Source organism: Micromys minutus (genome assembly GCF_963924665.1).
Source record: "Micromys minutus genome assembly, chromosome: 3".
Classification (NCBI taxonomy): Eukaryota; Metazoa; Chordata; class Mammalia; order Rodentia; family Muridae; genus Micromys; species Micromys minutus.
Window position 1 is genome coordinate 32614940 of NC_137972.1, and position 18396 is coordinate 32633335.

The following is an 18396-nucleotide window of genomic DNA, read 5'->3' on the forward strand; positions in this document are numbered from 1 at the left end:
GCCTTGGAAGGGAACAGACAGTCTTTGTAACAAAATGTCAACAAAAACCATTTGCTGAGATAACTGCCAATTCATAAGCATACCTGCCACCAAGCTGCCCAAACAGGGGGTGACCAAAAGCAGATACTAAAAATGTCCCCAGGAGGCTGGCTGTTCTACACGTTTCTTACCCAGCTTCTACTCTGCCAGGGACACTGTCTTTCTTGTGTTATCATCTCTCCAGACAGCCCAGAGTAGAAATCCCATGATCCTCAGAGGACATACCAACCAGCAGCACCCCCAGGCAGGCATATGAAGCAGGACAGAGGTGGCTCCCTGGTAAAGAATCCCCAACTGTGACTTTGGATTGAAGCTAAGGCCACAGCAGTAGAAAATGATACCTCACCTGCCCCCACATTGCTTATGGGATGGGCCTAGCATATACATACACTGCAGCTTTCCTTTCACATTTTGTATTTCCCAATGTATATGTACATAATGTGCATATGCCAGCATTCCCTGACAGCATTCGTGTGTGTGTGTGTGTGTGTGTGTGTGTGTGTGTGTGTGTGTGCCTATGTGCATGTGTGTGTGTATGTATAGATAATGAGTCTATCATAGAGATTGGATAGAGTTTGAGACAGGGTAGCTAACCTGAGGACTTCCAAGAATTCTCCTGTCTCCATCTCCCATCTCCCTCAGAAACACTAGAACTACAGACTCAGGTATCTGTGTTTCTGGGGATTTGAACTCAGGTCCTCAGGTTTGTGAAGAAGTGCTTTTATACAGTGAACCATCTCCTCAGCTAGAGGCATTTTCTTGAGTGAAGCCTAGCTGAGACTCAGTTTCTTCATCAGCAACATGGAGGTCAAGGGTCACTCCATCCTTACTTAACCTCTGGGTTCTATTCCTGTTGACTTTGTTCTTCTCCCAGCTTCTGGGAATGGAGCCAGTGACTGGTACCGAGCCACTGAGTCACAGCCCAGCCCCTGTGACGCTTTTTGTTTAGCACAAATCTGTGTCTATCTGGGTAGGCATATGTGGTGTGACGTAAAGGTACCAGCATTCATGGCTGACCTTTGTAAGCTCCACCCATAAAGCATACAAAAGTTTCACTTACAGTTTCCATTCCAGGGAGGGTCCATCTTTTCTCTATCTTTCCTGTTGTTTTTATAAAGATATGTATGCCCTAGCCTGCACCCGGCAGGGTGTCACATGGTTGTATTCAGGGGCTGCGGTGAGAAGAAGACACACACTGGGAGGGGGCATGAGAAGGCCTGGAGGGAACCTGTCAGCACATTTGGGGTTAACACTTCCTCAACCACACAGGGATACCTAATGACACTTGCAGGGTCATGCCCAGCCACAGATGTCAGCTGACAGCCCCAGGTCAGGCTCTATTACGTCAGGCCCCATCAGCTTCCTGAGAATTCCCCTGACCGAGTAAGCTTTGGGTTAGATCAAGCTGTCCATATGCAAATGATAAATGGCTTGTGTGAAGTTCAATCCGTTTAGATAGGTCTCAAAGGTCCAGGGTTTGCCAAGCACGAATGAGTCCCCAGGTCCTACACCCCCAACACCAAAAGAATAAATAAAAATGCTTCAAAGGGGAAGAAAAGAAAGATATTAAGCACCCTAATTTATCCTTCCCAGTTGCCAGTGTGCCTTCTGGCGAGAAAGGTTCCAAACCAAGCAGTGCAAACCAGAGCACTGTAAACCAGTTTTGCCCTTTCCCACTGCGAAAACCAAATGGAGGAGAGTGTGGCTTCTCTGTTTCTGTTTTCAGGAACCTGTTGTTGCTCAGCCTGCAAACCAACCCCACCCAACCCCCACCCACTCTTTCAGTCACCAGGAAGACAGAATATACTGAAGGGCCACAAGCTGAGAGGTCAAGAGGAAAGGGTGAGTGTCCTACCTCACCGCAGAGCAAGCTGGTGGCCAAGTTCCTCCTGGACAGCCTCCCAGGGATAGAGCCATAGTTTTTTGGTTTTTTTTTTTTTTTTTTTTTTTTGTTTTGTTTTGTTTTGTTTTTCTCTTCTGGGATTAAATTCTCAAGGGCATCGGGCACAGGCACTGATCCAGGGTCACAAAACCAAAGGCAGAGCAGGATCAGAGGGGTAGACCTGAGCTGGGGCAGACACAGTTTTCCCCAGCCAGCTGGTAGCCAGGGAAGGAAGGGGTCTTGATTCTCCAAGTCTCCTGCACTCCTATGGAGTGATAGTTATCTTAACCCCAGAACTCTGGGAGCGTGCCTTCTTAAAATAAGACAAGAAACAAAGCACAGCTGGCCAGGACCTACCCACCAACAATGCTCACCTACAATCCTAACCATCAGGAGCTGAGCTCAGGGGGATCTGATGTTCTAAGTCATCTTCTGCTACACAATGAGTTTGCAATGTCAGTCTGGACTATGTGAAACCCTGTGTGGCACTCTGACTGAGAAATAGCCCCAATAATCTCAGTCACTTAAACATTTGGCAACCAGTTGGTGATACTTTTGGGAGAGGCTTACTAAAGAGCCTTGCTAAAGGAAGTACATCGCTGAAGATAGGCTTTGAGTGTTTAAAGACTCAGGTCCTTTTCAGTTTGTTCTCTCTGCTTCATTTCAGTAGTTTAATATGTAAACTCTGAGCTTCCTGCTCTAGCCACTATGTCTGCCTGATGCCATACCTCCCCATGGTGTCACATGACAGATTCTTATTCCTCTTTATGAATTCCTCCTCATCCCCCTCTTCCTCCTCCTCTTCATTGTCCTCCTCCTCCTTTCTTCCTCCTTTTCCCTCCTCCTCCTTTCTTCCTCCTCCTCATTGTTTGTTTTGTTTTTCAAGACAGAACTTCTCAGGCTGGAGAGATGGTTTATTGGTTAAGAGCACCGACTGATCTCTAAAGGTCCTGAGTTCAATTCCCAGCAGTCACATGGTGGCTCACAACCATCTGTAATGGGATCTGATGCCCTCTTCTGGTGTGACTGAGATAGATAGCTACAGTCTGCTTATATATAATAAATAAATCTTTAAAAAAAAAATTAAACAGGCTTCTCTTCATGGTCCTGGCTGTCCTGGAACTCTCTCTGTAGATCAGACTAGCTTAAACTCAGAGATCTCTGTCTGCTTCTGGAATGCTAGGATTAAAGGCACATACCACCATGCCTGACTAACTCTCTTATTTTATTTTTTTAAAGTTGTCTTGGTCACGGTGTTTGATCACAGCAACATTAGCGTAACTAACAGAACCTGTCTCAAAACAAACCTCTAGGAGCCACACAGGAAGACAAGTATCACATGCTTTCTCTCTCTAAGAAGCTGAATCTAGAGCTAAATATAGAGAGACAGAAGCATAGAAAGGGGATTGTGAAGGGGAGGAAAGAATCTATGGGGATGGGGAGCAAGAGAGGGAATGGGGGATACATAATAGCTGTTTCTCTCATAAGCAGAATTCATGTTTAATCACATATATATTAATACATACATATATAAATATATATATGAAAAAGACAATTTAGGGACAGTAAGAAACCAGCAGAGGGGGCAGGATGATATGCAAATATTTGCTAAACATACTGATGCATATGTATGAAGGTCAAAATGAAACCCATTATGGTTTCTAAACAGACCTCTGGGCCAGGCAGAACTCACAGGTCACCAAGCTGCTTTGGAACCCACAGCAGAACAGTCATTAGAGCTGGAAGTTCTAATCCAGCCTAACCAACAAGCAGGACTCCACTTCAAAAAGATAAACAACCAGTCTAAATAAAATCGAAAGAACCTCTGACATCCAATGAAGTCTATGAGGTCTGAGATTCAATAAGCAGCCAAAGGAGAGCTTTAAACTCCTGCATCCTGGGCTGGGTATAGTAGCACACGCTTTTAATCCCGGCACTAAGAAAGCAGAGGCAGGTAGATTTCTGTGAGTTTGAAGCCAGCCTAGTCTATAAAGTGAATTCTAGAACATCCAGGGCTGCATAGAGAGACCTTGTCTTAAAAACATAAAACAAGGGACTGAGAGATGGCTCAGTGTTTTAAAAGGGTCTGCTGTGCAAGCATTCAGACCTGAGTTTAGAGCCCATGTGAAAAGCTGTTGCAGTAAATATTAAAAGTTGCTTGATGAGATTGTTATGATTATTTCTAAGGGGTTCTATGGGTCTACTTTATCTTTTCTGGATGGGAAGCTTATATCTGCTGGTTGTAAGCTTATTGTGGAGAGGGTTTGTGGATTAAGAAATTAACATATAAACCTGATTGATAAGTTAATGAATGATGAGTCATGTTTTTACCAGGCAGTGGAGGACGGTGTGTGAATGCCACATGCTGGTCATAGGCCACCCGAGACAGAAACAGCAGAGAGAACAGAGTGAACTGCCTGGGAAGGGAGCCAAGTAAAGAGGGCGGCTTTCAGATCATGTGATAGTGTCCAGGTATGCTTGGCTTCAAACTAGTGCAGCACCCATGGACCGAGAGCGAAGTGCTGATAACAACAGACAGAGCTTTTTAACATTTACCGCAACAAAAAGCCAGGGGTTGGGGGCCATTTTCTGTAACAAGACCACTGGAGGGACCAAGACATGCCAATCTCTGCAGCTTACTGGCCAGTCAGTAGAGCTGAAATGTTGAGCTCCACCTTCAGTGAGAGCCACCTGACATTGTCCTCAGACCCCCACACACATGAACACCTACGGGCACCCACATGCACATGTTCACACTAGCAAACATAGCCCCTACACACAGCCCACACACAGGTTCAACCGCAACCCTGTCATCCAACATGAAGCCTGAAACATTTGTTTTCTCTGGGATCTTTTATTTCTGCTCTATTTCCTTCAGTGAAAAGGATCTGACGAAGGTCACTGTTCTGAAGCCTTGGCTGACCCCAGGGAGGCATAGGGCTCCTCCCCTGGCTGCCTGAGGACATCAGACAGGGGCAAATTCCAGCAATGCTTTCAGGGGCAGAGGGGACTCCTGAGCCGCCCTCATGCTATGAGCACATTTTGGAAATCCTGCCCTTTACCCACTTAAGGCAAACAACAATGCAATCCTTCAGAATTTGTTTTCATTCTTAAGCTGAGCTGTACCAGGAATGGATCCCTTCTAAACAATCGAAAGTGATGAGCCAGTCACCGGATCAGGAACAAACATTTCACTAGGCCTTTGCTTTTACTTTTCTTCCTTCCTTCCTTCCTTCCTTCCTTTCTTCCTTCCTTTATTTCTTCCTTCCTTTCTTTTTTGTTTTTAAGATTTTATTTATTTCATGTATGAGTACACTGTAGCTATCTTCAGACACACCAGAAGAGGGCATCAGATCCCATTACAGATGGCTGTGGTTGCTGGGAATTGAACTCAGAACCTTGGGAAGAGCAGTTAGTGCTGAGCCATCACTCTAGCCCGCTTTTACTTTTCTAAGTAATCCCAGGTCCAGTCTATGCATTTGTGATTTAACACCACATGTACACACACACACACACACACACACACACACACACACACACACACACACACGGGGGGGGGGGGCAAACATGCGCAAAGCTCCAAACTCAAAAGAGATATAGGCAAAGGCTACAGAGATAGGTGAGCAGTTGAGAACACTCATCCTTCCAGAGGCCCTGGGTTTAATTCTCAGCACCCACATAGTGGCTTACAATGATCTATAACCTCAGCTCCAGTGAATCTGACGCCCTCTTCTGGCCTCCGTGGATAGTGCACACACATGGTGCACATGCACACATATAGGCAAAACACTCATACACATAAAGTAAAATAAAAATAAATATTGTTTTTTGAGACAGGATTTTTCTATGTAGCCATGGTGGTTCCAGAACTCTCTGTAGAGAAAGACTGGCCTCAAACTCAGAGATCTACCTGCCTATAGAACACAGTGGCAAATCCCAACACTGTTCATTGTGGCAGAGGGGACTCCAGAACTGCCAGCGAAGTCCTCATTTTATGAACACATTCTGGTAATTCTACTTTCCCAAGTGCCATGCACCACAACAACAGACTCAAAAAAGAAAACGTAAGAGACAGAGACAGGTATGACCCACTAACTTTTATATCTTGATGCCCAGAGAGCCCATACCTGCCCAAGTTTCAAAGACTCACTGTGACACATTTGTTTACTGTGTCAGAGACAGGGTCTCAGCTGGAGAGAGAACTCAATGTAATGGCTGAGTCCATTCCCAGCACTTAGGGATGGGGTGGAAATCAACCAATTCACAAGGTGGGAAGACTCAAATACAAATGAGAAACTTGAAGGGAGGACCCCATAAGTTTCTGTGAGGAGATTCCCTTGAGGCCAAGGCCCAAAAAGTGATGCAGAAAAGTTTGGGAAAGACCAGAGCTCCAGGGAACAACATCTCCAAAGGTCCCAGGGCAGGAAACATTTTGATAAAGTTTCATCAGACAAAGAAAGACCCTAGTGGCTGAGCTGAAAGAAGAGGCAGATGGCAGAGGTGAGGTCAGAAAACTGGGCAGGAGTGAGGCTGTGTGGGGCTTCGAAGGGTTAGATGGAACCAAAATCCCCTTGAACGGATGTCACTGGAGCTGTGACCCACTTACCCCTCTCATATCCTAGTCTCCCTTGCAATTAGATTGAAGCCATTGAAGTCACAGGTCCTAGCTAACCAGAAACTAAAAGCCAACGAGTCTCTTCCATTGCCGCCTCTGTCACGGTGACCTCACTTCAAGGATATGGAGCTGTCCTTTAGCATGCTGAAGCTCATCTTGGGGATTAGGTCATACCTCTGAGGCAGCTGGCACTGACTCACAAGACTCTGAGGACCGCTGAGCCTTACACTCACAGGAGCCTGGGGGCCACAGCATGGCTCACAGTCAGAGACTGACAAGATGAACCGCATTGTGCCCCAGTTTGATTGTGCAGCACATGCCCCCTATTCGCTCTCCCACCACTCTCAGAACCCACAGTGACGGAAGAAGGATCAGTTCGGGGAAGGAAATCAGGTGACCTGCCCCACACTAGGCATCAGTACTTTAAAAAAAAAAAATGTGGCCATCTGTTGAAGCTTCCTGCTGTAAAAACAAAGTAAACAGAGGTATTCTTAGACACTTGTTTGTTTGAAATTTGTGACAGAGTCTCTTGTACCCCAGAATGACCTTAATGTTGCCAAAACTTTAGCCTTGAACTTCTGTTCCTCCTCCCTCCACCTCTTGAGTGCCACCATGCCTGAAGATGCCCATTTCTCCAAAGGGGAAACTGAGACTTGACCTAACAACCTACCCAAATACAGATTAAGGTAAGCTGACATTGGTTTGTGTCTTGGCCACTTACAAGGTAAGTGACTTTGGGCAAGTCTCAGTTTCCACATCTATAAAATGGGAATAAACTCATGAGGAAGGGTCCTTACTGGGACATGATGGGTGCTAAGTCCCATTATTCTGGGTCCATAGACCCTAATGTCTCAGCCTGACACAGTGACAGCTTCAAGAACAAGGACAGGTCTCCAGCGCCACAGGGAATGATCCTGACCCACATTTTATTGCTGAGACTGTGAAAACTTTAGAGAGGGCAAACAGATTATACATGGGAGCCCTATCACCTACATGTGTATAGCCTGGCCTCTATGGAGAGGGAGGGGCCACACTTCTCTACTTTGCTCAACTGTCATCCAAAGTCCTCTGTCCAGAGCCCAAGCCAGGAAGGAAGTGACTCTGGCTCACATGCCAAAACCAGGGTCTGAATGGTTGGAGTTGCACAAGCCCATTGTCCAGAAAACAACAAAGCTCAGCAAGGAAATCCCAGCCAGGGTTAGAACTCAGCAGCATCGATCTTCCCTAATTTGTGAGGGTCTCATCCCAGCACCCACAAGAGATCCACAAGAAGAAGAAGAAAAAAAAAAAAAAAACTGACAGGAAGATGGCAGTGTCTGATGGAAGAGCAAGGCTTGGTCACTCCTACATCCCTCAGACCCCCAAGGATCTCCCCCTACTCAGTTGACAGGCAGAACCACACAGCTACTTGGGACCAATACATTTTCATAAGATACATTTGATAAGTTGGTCTTGTCAACGTGGTAGGATTTAGAGTCACCACAGAGGCAAACCTTTCTCTGGGCACGTTTGTGAGGGGTTTTCTGATTTAGGTTAATTGAGGTGTAAAGACACATCAGCATGTGGGCAGCACCATCCCTTGGGCTGGAGTCATAGACTGCACACTCAGGAGCTGAACACCAGCTCTCGTGGCTGTGGATACAGTGTGGCCAGCATCCCAGGTCCCAGTGGTAGGCCTCAACTCAGAACCAACAAAGCCCCTCCTTCCTTCAGCTGCTTTTGTTGGGATTTTGTTACAGCACTGAGAAAAACTGCTTATACACCAGTAAACACACCACACACACACACACACACACACACACAGAGAGAGAGAGAGAGAGAGAGAGAGAGAGAGAGAGAGAGAGAGAGAGAGAAAGAGAGAGACAGAGACCTTTAATCCCAGCACTTGGGAGGCCAGTCAGGGCTCTGTTATACAGAGAAACTCTGTGTTGAAAACCCAATAAAATAATAATAATAATAATAATAATAATAATAATAATAATAATAGCAGGTTATGTTCCAAGGCCTGAGCAACACAGCCTTGTTCTATCAACAGAGAGAGTCTTGAAAAAGCCAGGAACACAGACACAACCAAACAGCAGATTTGTCTTTTCAAGTCAGAAGTGGGGAGCATGCTTGCCCAGCATACAATAGGCCTTAAGTTTGATCCCCAGCATTTATCATCCGGATGTGGTGGTGCACACTTGTAATTCCAGAATTGGAGAGGTTGAGAGAGGAAGGAGGATCAGGAAGTAAAGGCCTCTCTTGATCTTCAAACATGCCTCCTGCCCACCACACGCTCTGTGAATATGTGTGCCTTCTGCCTAGACCTGACCAAGCAGGCCCTCCCTTCAGCTGCCCTTTTTGTCTCTGTCTCCCAGATGGCCTCCCCACACAGTGCATGCTTCTTCGAGTGCATGTGTTGGTACTGGCTTTGTGTATGTGTGTGTCCATATCATTGTCCACCCCACTAGACAAAAGCACCATGAGATCCAGGCTTATGCATGCAACCAAGCCCTCCCCACTGAGACCCATCCAAACTACTCTGTCAAGGTTCCACGTGAAAGAGATGCCCAGAAGCTTGAGAATCAAAGTCGTACTAAGAACCAGAGACTGCCAGGTAGGCTGGTGAGGACCACTGTCCCAGGGGGCAAGGGAGAGGTCCTGCTGGAATCACTGCTGCTAGAGGCGAGCAGCTACCTGGACTGTGGCTTCCTCTTCCATCCTAGCAATGGATTGTGGGTACACTGGCAGGAAAGGGGGTGCAGATAACCTCTTTCTGGTTGAGGTCCATTGGGTCATCAGAAGCTGAGAGGGGTAAGTCACAGACTGCATGAGACGGTGAACTAATCTAAAGAAAGTGACAGGTAGCTATCAGGCCTATAACTCTTGGGGACAGGGCACATGTGGGAAGACAGATGGATGGAGACATCCAGGTAGCCAAATGGGAAGGTGTGTGAGATGTTATCCGTCCCTGGAGTAGCTACTTCTCCTCCAGAGCAATAAGATGTTGTAGCTATGTATACCCTCTGCCTGCGTTTCCCAGTCCCCCTTGCAACCAGGTTGATCATGGGACCCAGTTCTGCCAATGCTTTTGAGGGAAAGTTAGACATGCAATTTCCTGGTCTAGCCTTAGAAGGACAGGAGCACATCTACCTTTCCTTCTTGTCACATAACCAGAAGCATGTGTCCCTGTCAGCTGACATCAGGACACCCCAGAACTGCTGTACCTACCCTAGACAGCCTTGGATGTCACTGGTAGAGAAATGTTCATGGCTGTGTGTGTGTGTGTGTGTGTGTGTGTGTGTGTGTGTTGCATGTGTGAGTTCACATGTGTGTTGAAATACATGTTAAAGCAGTTGTTCTCAACCTTCCTGATGTTGGGACCCCAACCATAAAATTATTTTTGTTGCTACTTTATAACTATAATTTTGCTCCTGTTGTAAATTGTAAATGTGTTTTCTGATGGTCTTAGGTAACTCCTGTGAAAGTGTCCTTTGATCCCCAAGAAACGGGTTGCACCCCACAGGTTGAGTTCTGCCTTAGAGTCTCTCGCTGAACCTGGAGCTCATGGTTTTTTGGGCTAGGCTGGCAAACCCCAGGACTCAGCTTGCCTGCACCCAGCCTGCTGAGTTTACAGGCACCTGTGGCCACACCCGTATCTTCCTCAGACACTGAACCCGTGAACTCCGCTCTTCATGTTTATCCAGATAGAGAGCTCACCACTGGGCCACCTCCCAGTCAGTTTGTTTGATTATCTGAGACAAGGTCTCATTATATAGCCCAGGCTAGCCTAACACTCATGACTCTCCTGCCTCACCTTATCTAATGCTAGGGCTAACAGACATGTGCTGGCACGCCAGGCCCAGCTTGGTTCTCTAGGTCTCTGTAGCCCACTCTGTAGTTCACCCACCGTGTGAACAGAGTCTGGAATCTGTCAGAGAGCATGAAGAGGGATGGGGAGTATGGAAAAGGCTGTGCTGGAAAACTGCTTCCTAAGACCTGCCTCTGCACTCATGTATTCTAATTCTAGTCGGGTTTCACGTCTAGCAGGTTAAATAATGACTTTGGCAAGTAAAGCGGAGAAAAAGTAAAGGAACAGAAACCCACGGCCTGTTTCCCCTCCCCAGATGTCGGTTTTGAAACAATGCAAGTCCAACTGGTGTGAACCTGAAATTGGCTCATGTACAGTGGTCACAAAGGCACTATTCTTTGATGCGGTGTGTGTTTACTGAGACACTACTCAACTCTATGAAAGTTTCTGGGTGGCCGGGACATTTTGTTTTTGGTGCTGGGAGTCCAGATCCTTGCCTCGACAAGTTCTACACCCATGCAGGACAACTGTTGAATATAGCTACCTTCACATCTTTCTTTTAAAAGTGTTTAGGGGGTTCGGGGTGGCTCAGCAGTTAAGATTACTGGCTGCTCTTGAAGAGGACCAGGGTTTGATTCTCAGCACCCACACAATGACTCACAACTATCCAGGGAATCTGATACCCTCTTCTGAACTACTGTGCAGAGCACACATGCAGTGCACATATATAAATGCAAGCAGAACACTCATACACGTAAAATAAAAATAAATAAATTAAAAAAAAACAAGAGAAATAAATTCGTAGGAGCTAAGTATAGCACACATGTCTTCAGTCCCAGCACTTGGGAGGCAGAGGAAGGCAGATCTCTGTAGGTTTGAGGTCAGCCTGGTCTAGATAGTGGGTTCCATGCCCGCCAGGCAACACAATAAGACTCTGTATCACACCATACTCCCCACATATACACACATAGATAAACAGAGACACATACATATACACCCACTGACACACATGCACACACATGTGAGGGGGGCTAAGTGTGTGATTTAATGGTAGTTGTCTGGCATGTATGAGGTCCTAGGTTCCATAACCAGAAAAAAAAAAAAAAAAAGTGGTAAGTAGAAATCAGTTTTTCAGGCTAACTGCAGCATGGCCAAGTAAATAGTAAGTAGATAGGCACAAGATAAGATTAAATAGTCTGCTTGCTGGCAGGAATCTGATATGGATGCCTCCTCAGAAGCTCAGCCAATGCCATACAAATACGGAGTAAGATTCTTGCAGCTAACCATCAAACTGAACAAGGGGACCCCAATGAAGGAGCTGGAGAAAGGACTGAAGGAGCTGAAAGGGTTTGCAACCCCATGGGAAGAACAACATTATCAACTATCCAAACCTAACCACAGGAACTGAAACACCAACCAATGAGTTCACATGGAGAGACCCATGGCTCCAGGTGCATATGCAGCAGAGGATAGCATTGTCTGACATCAATGGAAGGAGAGGCCTTTGGTCCAGTGAAGGCTCATTTTCCCAGTATAGGGGAACACCAAGGTGCTGAGGTGGGAGAGGGAGGCTGGGAAAGGGAGCACCTTCATGGAGGCAATGGGAGAGGGAGGGGGAATGTTACTGGGAGAAAGGGGGTAACATCTAAAATGTAAATACAGAGAATATCCAACTAAAAAAAGAAAGAAAAAAGACTCTCATGTGCTTACACTGGGAGAAAGAACAAAGACTAAATAGCTTGGTTAGGAGGGGCTCTGAGCATGCCTAACACAGGAACCTGGGGGCCTGCGCACAGGCCCTGGATGCTCACCTCTAGACTGAGCCCGACAGGCAAGTTTTTTTTTTTTCCTCTATTAAAAAACCAGCACGTTAAGTGTGTTACCTGAGGACATGGTGCAGGGGTGAACAGCCAAAATCTCACAAGGACGGCCAGGGGACTAGGGTAGTGGGGACTGATCTCAGGTATTTTCAGCTAGCAGAACTAAACAAAATAGAAACGTTTTAGGGGAACTAGGGGTTGGGGGCGAGGCTGGTGCATAAAACACAAAACAGAGTGGTCTGGTCTGAGAAGGGTTCTAAGCAACCAAAAGTCAGGAGGTGTTGCTTCCTGCCAGCCCAGGGAGCCCACAGATGCTAGCAACAGGCCCAGCTCCACTTCAGTAGGAAGTGGACCCTGGATCCAGATGAGACCCCCACGGACCTTGGGACCCCAAGCCATGAACCTATTATTTAGCTGTTTGTTTTTGAGACAGGGTCTCTGCATGTAGGCCTGTCTGACCCAGAATTTCTAGAGTTCATCTGCCTCTGCCTCCTGAGCCCTGGGGTTAAAAGTGTGTACCATTGCAAGCCTGGCATGGGTGTGTTTCTTTAAATCTGGTGCTTCGGTCCTTGTTGACCTCCATTTTCCCCACATTAGTCAATGATCTCTGCTGCCGTGGAGTACGGCCAGGAGCCTCTGGGGTTCTTCCTCCGTTATCACACACCCTGATGAGGCACTGTTCCCTTGCCTGGCCCAGCTATCTGCCTTCCCAAAGTGGACCAGCTGTAACCACACTGGGACCACATATGAGCCGCAGCTCTCTCTTGCCCTCTGGGGAGCCTCTCTCACCTCCTCTGGAGTCATTAGGAGTCTCTAATTAGTTCTTTTAAAAATACAAAACCTTTTTTTGGGGCCACATGTAGCCCAAGCTAGCTCTGAACTCATGTGGCCAAAGCTGGCTCTGAATTCCTGATCCTCCTAACTCTACCTCCCAAGTGCTGGGTTGCAGACATTTGCCACCACACTAGTTAGGCATTATCATTTCTTAGCATCTGCCACATTTCACGTTTCTAAGAAGACAGAGAGACCAAAATCGAGGTCACAATCCTCGGTGGGTTGGTCACAATGATCAAATGAAATAAATGCCTCCTGGTTCCAGTGGTCATGGGGACCCAGGCTCCAAGAATCCCAGAGAGGGCTCGGCTTGGCATCCAGGCTGACCCTTATAGGACAATGGTAGGGTCTGAGCCTTTGAAAGGAAATTCTCCCAGGGCTGTACCATGGGCCATGCCTGGACTCACCCAGCCATATCATCAGGGAACAGGGATGAGGAACAGCACATCTCAGAACAGGACAGGACAGGGTCCAGCTAGTTCTAAGGAGCTGTGAGCCAAGCAGGCTACCAGGCCCAGACCTTGAAGGAGACTATTGGAAGGAGACTGGATAGGGAAGTACAAACAGAACAGAGACAGAAGCCAGGGGAAAGCCGGGGCCATCAGGTAGGGGTTTGGTTTATGTGACAATTTCTGGGAATGCAGAAATCTGACTAGAAACAGGCACATCCGATTTAAGCCCCCAAAGAGAAAGCTGAGCTGTGTTAACCATAGGTTCCCACGCACTTAAATCCCAGTGAGTTCCCTAGTGGCTGAAGAGTGGACACAGTCCCGGGGTGGCCTGAAAGCCCACGTGTCCTGAAGCTGGAGCTCTCTAATCCCTATCCTTGCTCTAAAAGAAGGCTTAAGGGTCATCCAGGAAAGATCGCACCCTGGGTCTGCTGGCAAGGCAGGCAGCCACTCCCCTCCCTACAGAGGTCAACTTCAAACATGGGGTCTTCCCAAGTCTCAGATACTCCATCTTTCTTTTCTGCAGTACTGCAGTTGAAAGTCAGGGTCTTCCACATGTTACATAGTGCTCTCCCTTGAGCTGCGTGCCCAGCCTCAACACAGTTTTCTTTCCACCCTTCCAGGATGCTCTCTTTGGACCGCCATCCTTGATCGCAGTCCTTGGAGGCTTCCCTTCCCCGTCACTTTTATCTCTCGGTCTATTTATTCTCCCTTCTGTCCTGCTGCTTACTATCTCCTGAGTGGCTCCCCGATATTTTTAAGTTTTTAAAATGTATTTATGTGTCTGTGCAGAGAGGTACAAGAGAGGCTTGGCAACAATCGTCCTTACTCCTCCTGGCTTCCAATATTTTTTAAATTACAAATAAAAGGTTTTAGATCTCCGGCTCGTCAGTGTTCCTCCTGATAAACCTAGTGCCGAGAATAACACACAGTAGGCCTGCAGATAATATCTGGTAAGTAAATGACTTGGTGTGTGAGTTTTAAGCTGGGAAAAAGAAGGGTCCGAGCGTTGGGGTGAAGCTCATTGGCAGACAGCTCACCTGGTCCCACTCAGTTCCACCCACTGTACAGATAAAAGAGAGATAATGTCCTCAGACAGACACACAGCCCTGGCTGAGACGCCCCTGGGAACAGAGGGTTACTCACAGCTCAGGACAATCTGGGCAGCTCGGTAGAGTTCCAGGTGACGCAGAAGGTCCACCAGCTGCTGGACAGTGGCCTGCCGCATGGACCACCACCACAGCAGCTCCCGGGTGATGCTTACTCCCTGGACCCTCTCCATGGACTTGATCTTCCTCAGCTGCGTCAGATCTGTGATCACATAGGAAGCTGAAAGGCAAGAGAGGATTCTGTTTAGAGCCGGAGGCACTGCCTCCGAGGGAGAGTCCCTGTCCCTCCCAGGTGTCAACATGGCTACACAGTGCTCTCCCTTGTTTTGTTTTGTTTTCATCTGCATCCCAGCAGGATGAAGATCTTAGGAGCTTGGAAGCCTTGAATATCTATAGTGTCTTTGCTTGGGATGGTCTCTTCCGCAGCACAAGCCTCGACAGGGAGCAGAACCATGCCCACTCCATCTAGAATGGGAGCCCCTGCAGACAGGGAGCTTCGTCTGTTTCCATCACTGCTGCATCTTCAAATGGAGAAATGGCCTGGCTCAGGGCAGCAGGGTAGGATGTGGAGGAGAGGAGGGCAGCAAGGTAGGGAAGCCCTAAGCCTTAGGGATGCCCTGTTCTTCCAAGACCCTAACAAGTGTCCCAAGATATTGTTCCCTGAGCCCCTGGCTCACTAAGTCTCAACCCTGGTGGAAAAAATTAGTGCCTTTAAGCCTGATGAATGACAGCTGGTAGAACTGTCACAGGAACCAAGGCAGCTCATGGGGTTGGCACTGGGCTAACTCTGAAGCCCTGGGAAGAGCTTCGAAGAACTGTGTTGGCGATAATACTAAATTAGGCTTTCCCTCTTTTCGTTCTTAATTTTATTTTTTAAAAAAGATTTGTTTATTCATTATATATAAGTACACCGTCGCTGTCTTCAGACACACCAGAAGAGGGCATCAGATCCCATTACAGATGGTTGTGAGCTACCCTGTGGTTACTGGGATTTGAACTCAGGACCTCGGGAAGAGCAGTCAGTGCTCTTAGCCACTGAGCCATCTCTCCAGCCCTAGTTTATTTATTTAATTTATTTATTTGGATACAAGGTCTTGCTGTGTGGTCCAGACCAACCTTCAATGAAACAATCCTCCTGCCCCATGTCTCCCGTACACTAGCATTACTGGTGTGAGCTAACACACATGGCTTCCCTTTGCTTTTTGTTTGTTTGTTTTTGTGGAGGTTTTTTTTTTTTTTTTTTTTTTTTGGTATAAAACAGATGGTGGTTCTCGAGGAAAAGACACACAGCATCCCACCTTCCCAGGCCAACTCAACTAGGCTACTTCCTCTTGTCCTTCACACAGGTGCTGGCTTGAAACAGAATTTCCACAGACAACAGGTAAGAGCTCTCCTATTTACTAGTGTTGTAATTGGTCTTCTCCCAGTTGGTCCAGCTCCTCACAGATGGCCACTTGTTGTTAATTGCTTTACTATTTGCCGACCTTGGTGGTGACGGCCTTTAATTCTAGTGTCCCAGGCAGAGGCAAGGAGACTTCAGTGAGCCTGGTCTGCGTGCTGAGTTCCAGGCCAACACAGTAAGACCCTGCCCTAATTTTTTTTTTTATCAAAGACATTAATTGTATTGTTGTTTCTATTGGTAAAGTGCTGGGCACTGAAACCAGAGACTCATCCTCTATAACCTCACTCCGAGCTTTTCCCTCTAGCCCATAAGGAATCTGTCTGACTGAATGGAGTTTTGTGTTTTGCAGACGAGGACTCAAAACCAGGACATCATGCATGCTGAACCACTGGGCCACACTCCCAGCCCTTAAATGGCATTTTTAATTGGTACATAGTATCCCACTGTATCCCACTGATAGTTTTTTCCAGATAGAGTGTCACTATGTAGACCAGGCTGGCCTTGCATTCTCAGGGATCTGTCTCCCTCTACTTCCCAAGTGCTAGAATTAAAGGCATGAGCCTTCACACCCAGCTTTGCCACTAAGTTTATTGACATAGGAAAGCCTTAAAAGAGAGAGAGAGAATGGTTAGACTTTGGGGAGGCATAAGGAAGAAACACCAGCTAATGCATGCAGGAGACCCTTGGCCCCAACCCCAGTAGAGCCAAATAAAACTGAACAAAAATGAGGAATTAAAAAAAATTTAAACCTTGGTGCCAATAATTCAAAAATCACAGAACAGGAATTTATGTGACCAAAAAAAAAAAAAAAAAAAAAAAAAAAAAGGAATCAAGTGGCTGGAAACTATGAGTATACTTGGCCTGTGTAATGCTTGCCTCCCATGCATGAGGCTCTGGGTTCAAGTCCCAGCACCAGTGGGATACTATGTAGCAACTAAAAAACGCTATTTAAGGGCTGGGAGTGTGGCCCAGTGGTTTAGCATGCATGAAGTCCTGGTTTTGAGCCCTAGTTCTGCAAAACACAAAACTCCATTCAGTCAAACAGACAAATTCCTTATGGGGTAGAGAGAAAAAAATGCCATTAAGCATTAAACCCAAGACCAGAATAAGCTCTAGAGAAAAGAGCTGAACCCAAAACTCCACAGAGCTTTTCTGTTTGGAATTATGAGTTTGGGTGGACTGAGCCTGGAACAAGGAAGCCAGAGATAAAGCTAAGAACTCTGTAGGACTAAAGAAAACATCAGAGCCCAGATAAGCACAACGGTCCATAAACTGCCAGTCTCCTCTGGATAAATGAGGAAGGGGCATGCCATTCTCCCACAGAGAGAGCAGCCAGAAGAATCGCCCTGTAGAAATGGAAAGTTCCAGAGTTGCTGTTTTAGTCACTGGAAACTCCACACCAGATTCCTAGCCAGCAGGAAGTGATTTAAGCAGGCCCTGGGTCCCCTTTCAACAGTTCAAAGAGGAATGTGTGACATCATACCAAAGCGAGCCCAGCAAGGACACTGGTGATAGTGGGGTTCTGCAAGCCAGAGCACCAGCCGGAGTGCATTTCAATTTCCTCCTATGAGAAACAGGAAGTGAGCTCCTGAGCCCCTTTGAAAAGGGACCGTCTAGTTCCATGACGCCAGCATCTCTTTCCTGACCCGTTAGCATTGCACCCAGGGGTGGGACAAGCAGAGATGGAGGGAGGGATGATTCAGTCACTGCCAAGGGCCCCTGCTAGGCCATAGCTCTTATTAATCTGGTCATTACAGAAGAGAGAAAAATCAAAGCCCTACTCTTCAGGTCTGGTGTCCCACAAAAGGCCCTATGCTAAAGGCTTGGTCCCAGCTTGGTACCTGGAGAAGAGGGAGCTCTCAGAGATGAGACCCAGGGGGAGTCTTCCAAGTACTCAGAGACATACTCTCAGTGGAGTTATGGGAGTCCAGCGACTTCCATAAAGAGGCTTTGTCATGAGACATTGCCACTGGTACAACTCAGAACCAAGACACTACAAGCTAAAATCTCTCAAACTCTAAGGCTATTGATTCCCTAGGGTTTTTATCACAGTGTCTGAGAGCTGACAGACAGCATGTGAACTGGCCCTGGTTCAAATATTCCCAGGTGCTTTCTTGCTGTGCATTTAGCAAAGGCCTATCACCTTTCCCAGAGTTTCAGTTTCCTCTGTGACTACATGGGCTAGATGAAGTCTATACACTGGGAGATTTGAAATAGCATTTGGCAGTGTGTTATACCCACAGAGAAACCATTGTTTCAGATTGATTCCAGAATCCTCGAGAAAGCCTACCCATCTTTACAGTTCTCCAGAACAGGGGCAGCCCACCCTCCTGAAATGACCCTCCCAGGGTTAGATGCTCCTCTCCTGATTGGCTAGACTCCTTCTAGTAGGGCAAGGGAAAACACTGGATCCTTCAGCCTCTTATAGATGAATGGCTCAGAGACACACAGCC

General features: G+C 47.0%; 1 protein-coding gene across 2 annotated transcripts in view; it reads right to left on the reverse strand.

Moving 5' to 3' along the window:
* Positions 1-18396, reverse strand: part of IRAK2 (interleukin 1 receptor associated kinase 2) — a gene marked incomplete at its 5' end in the record, with an annotated part of 51218 nt that overhangs the window by 28195 nt on the left and 4627 nt on the right. For both annotated transcript variants that reach the window (XM_080914082.1, XM_080914081.1), the window contains one exon: positions 14579-14761. In XM_080914082.1, coding sequence (XP_080770208.1) covers positions 14579-14761 — 183 coding nt within the window. The remainder of the gene's footprint in view (positions 1-14578; positions 14762-18396) is intronic.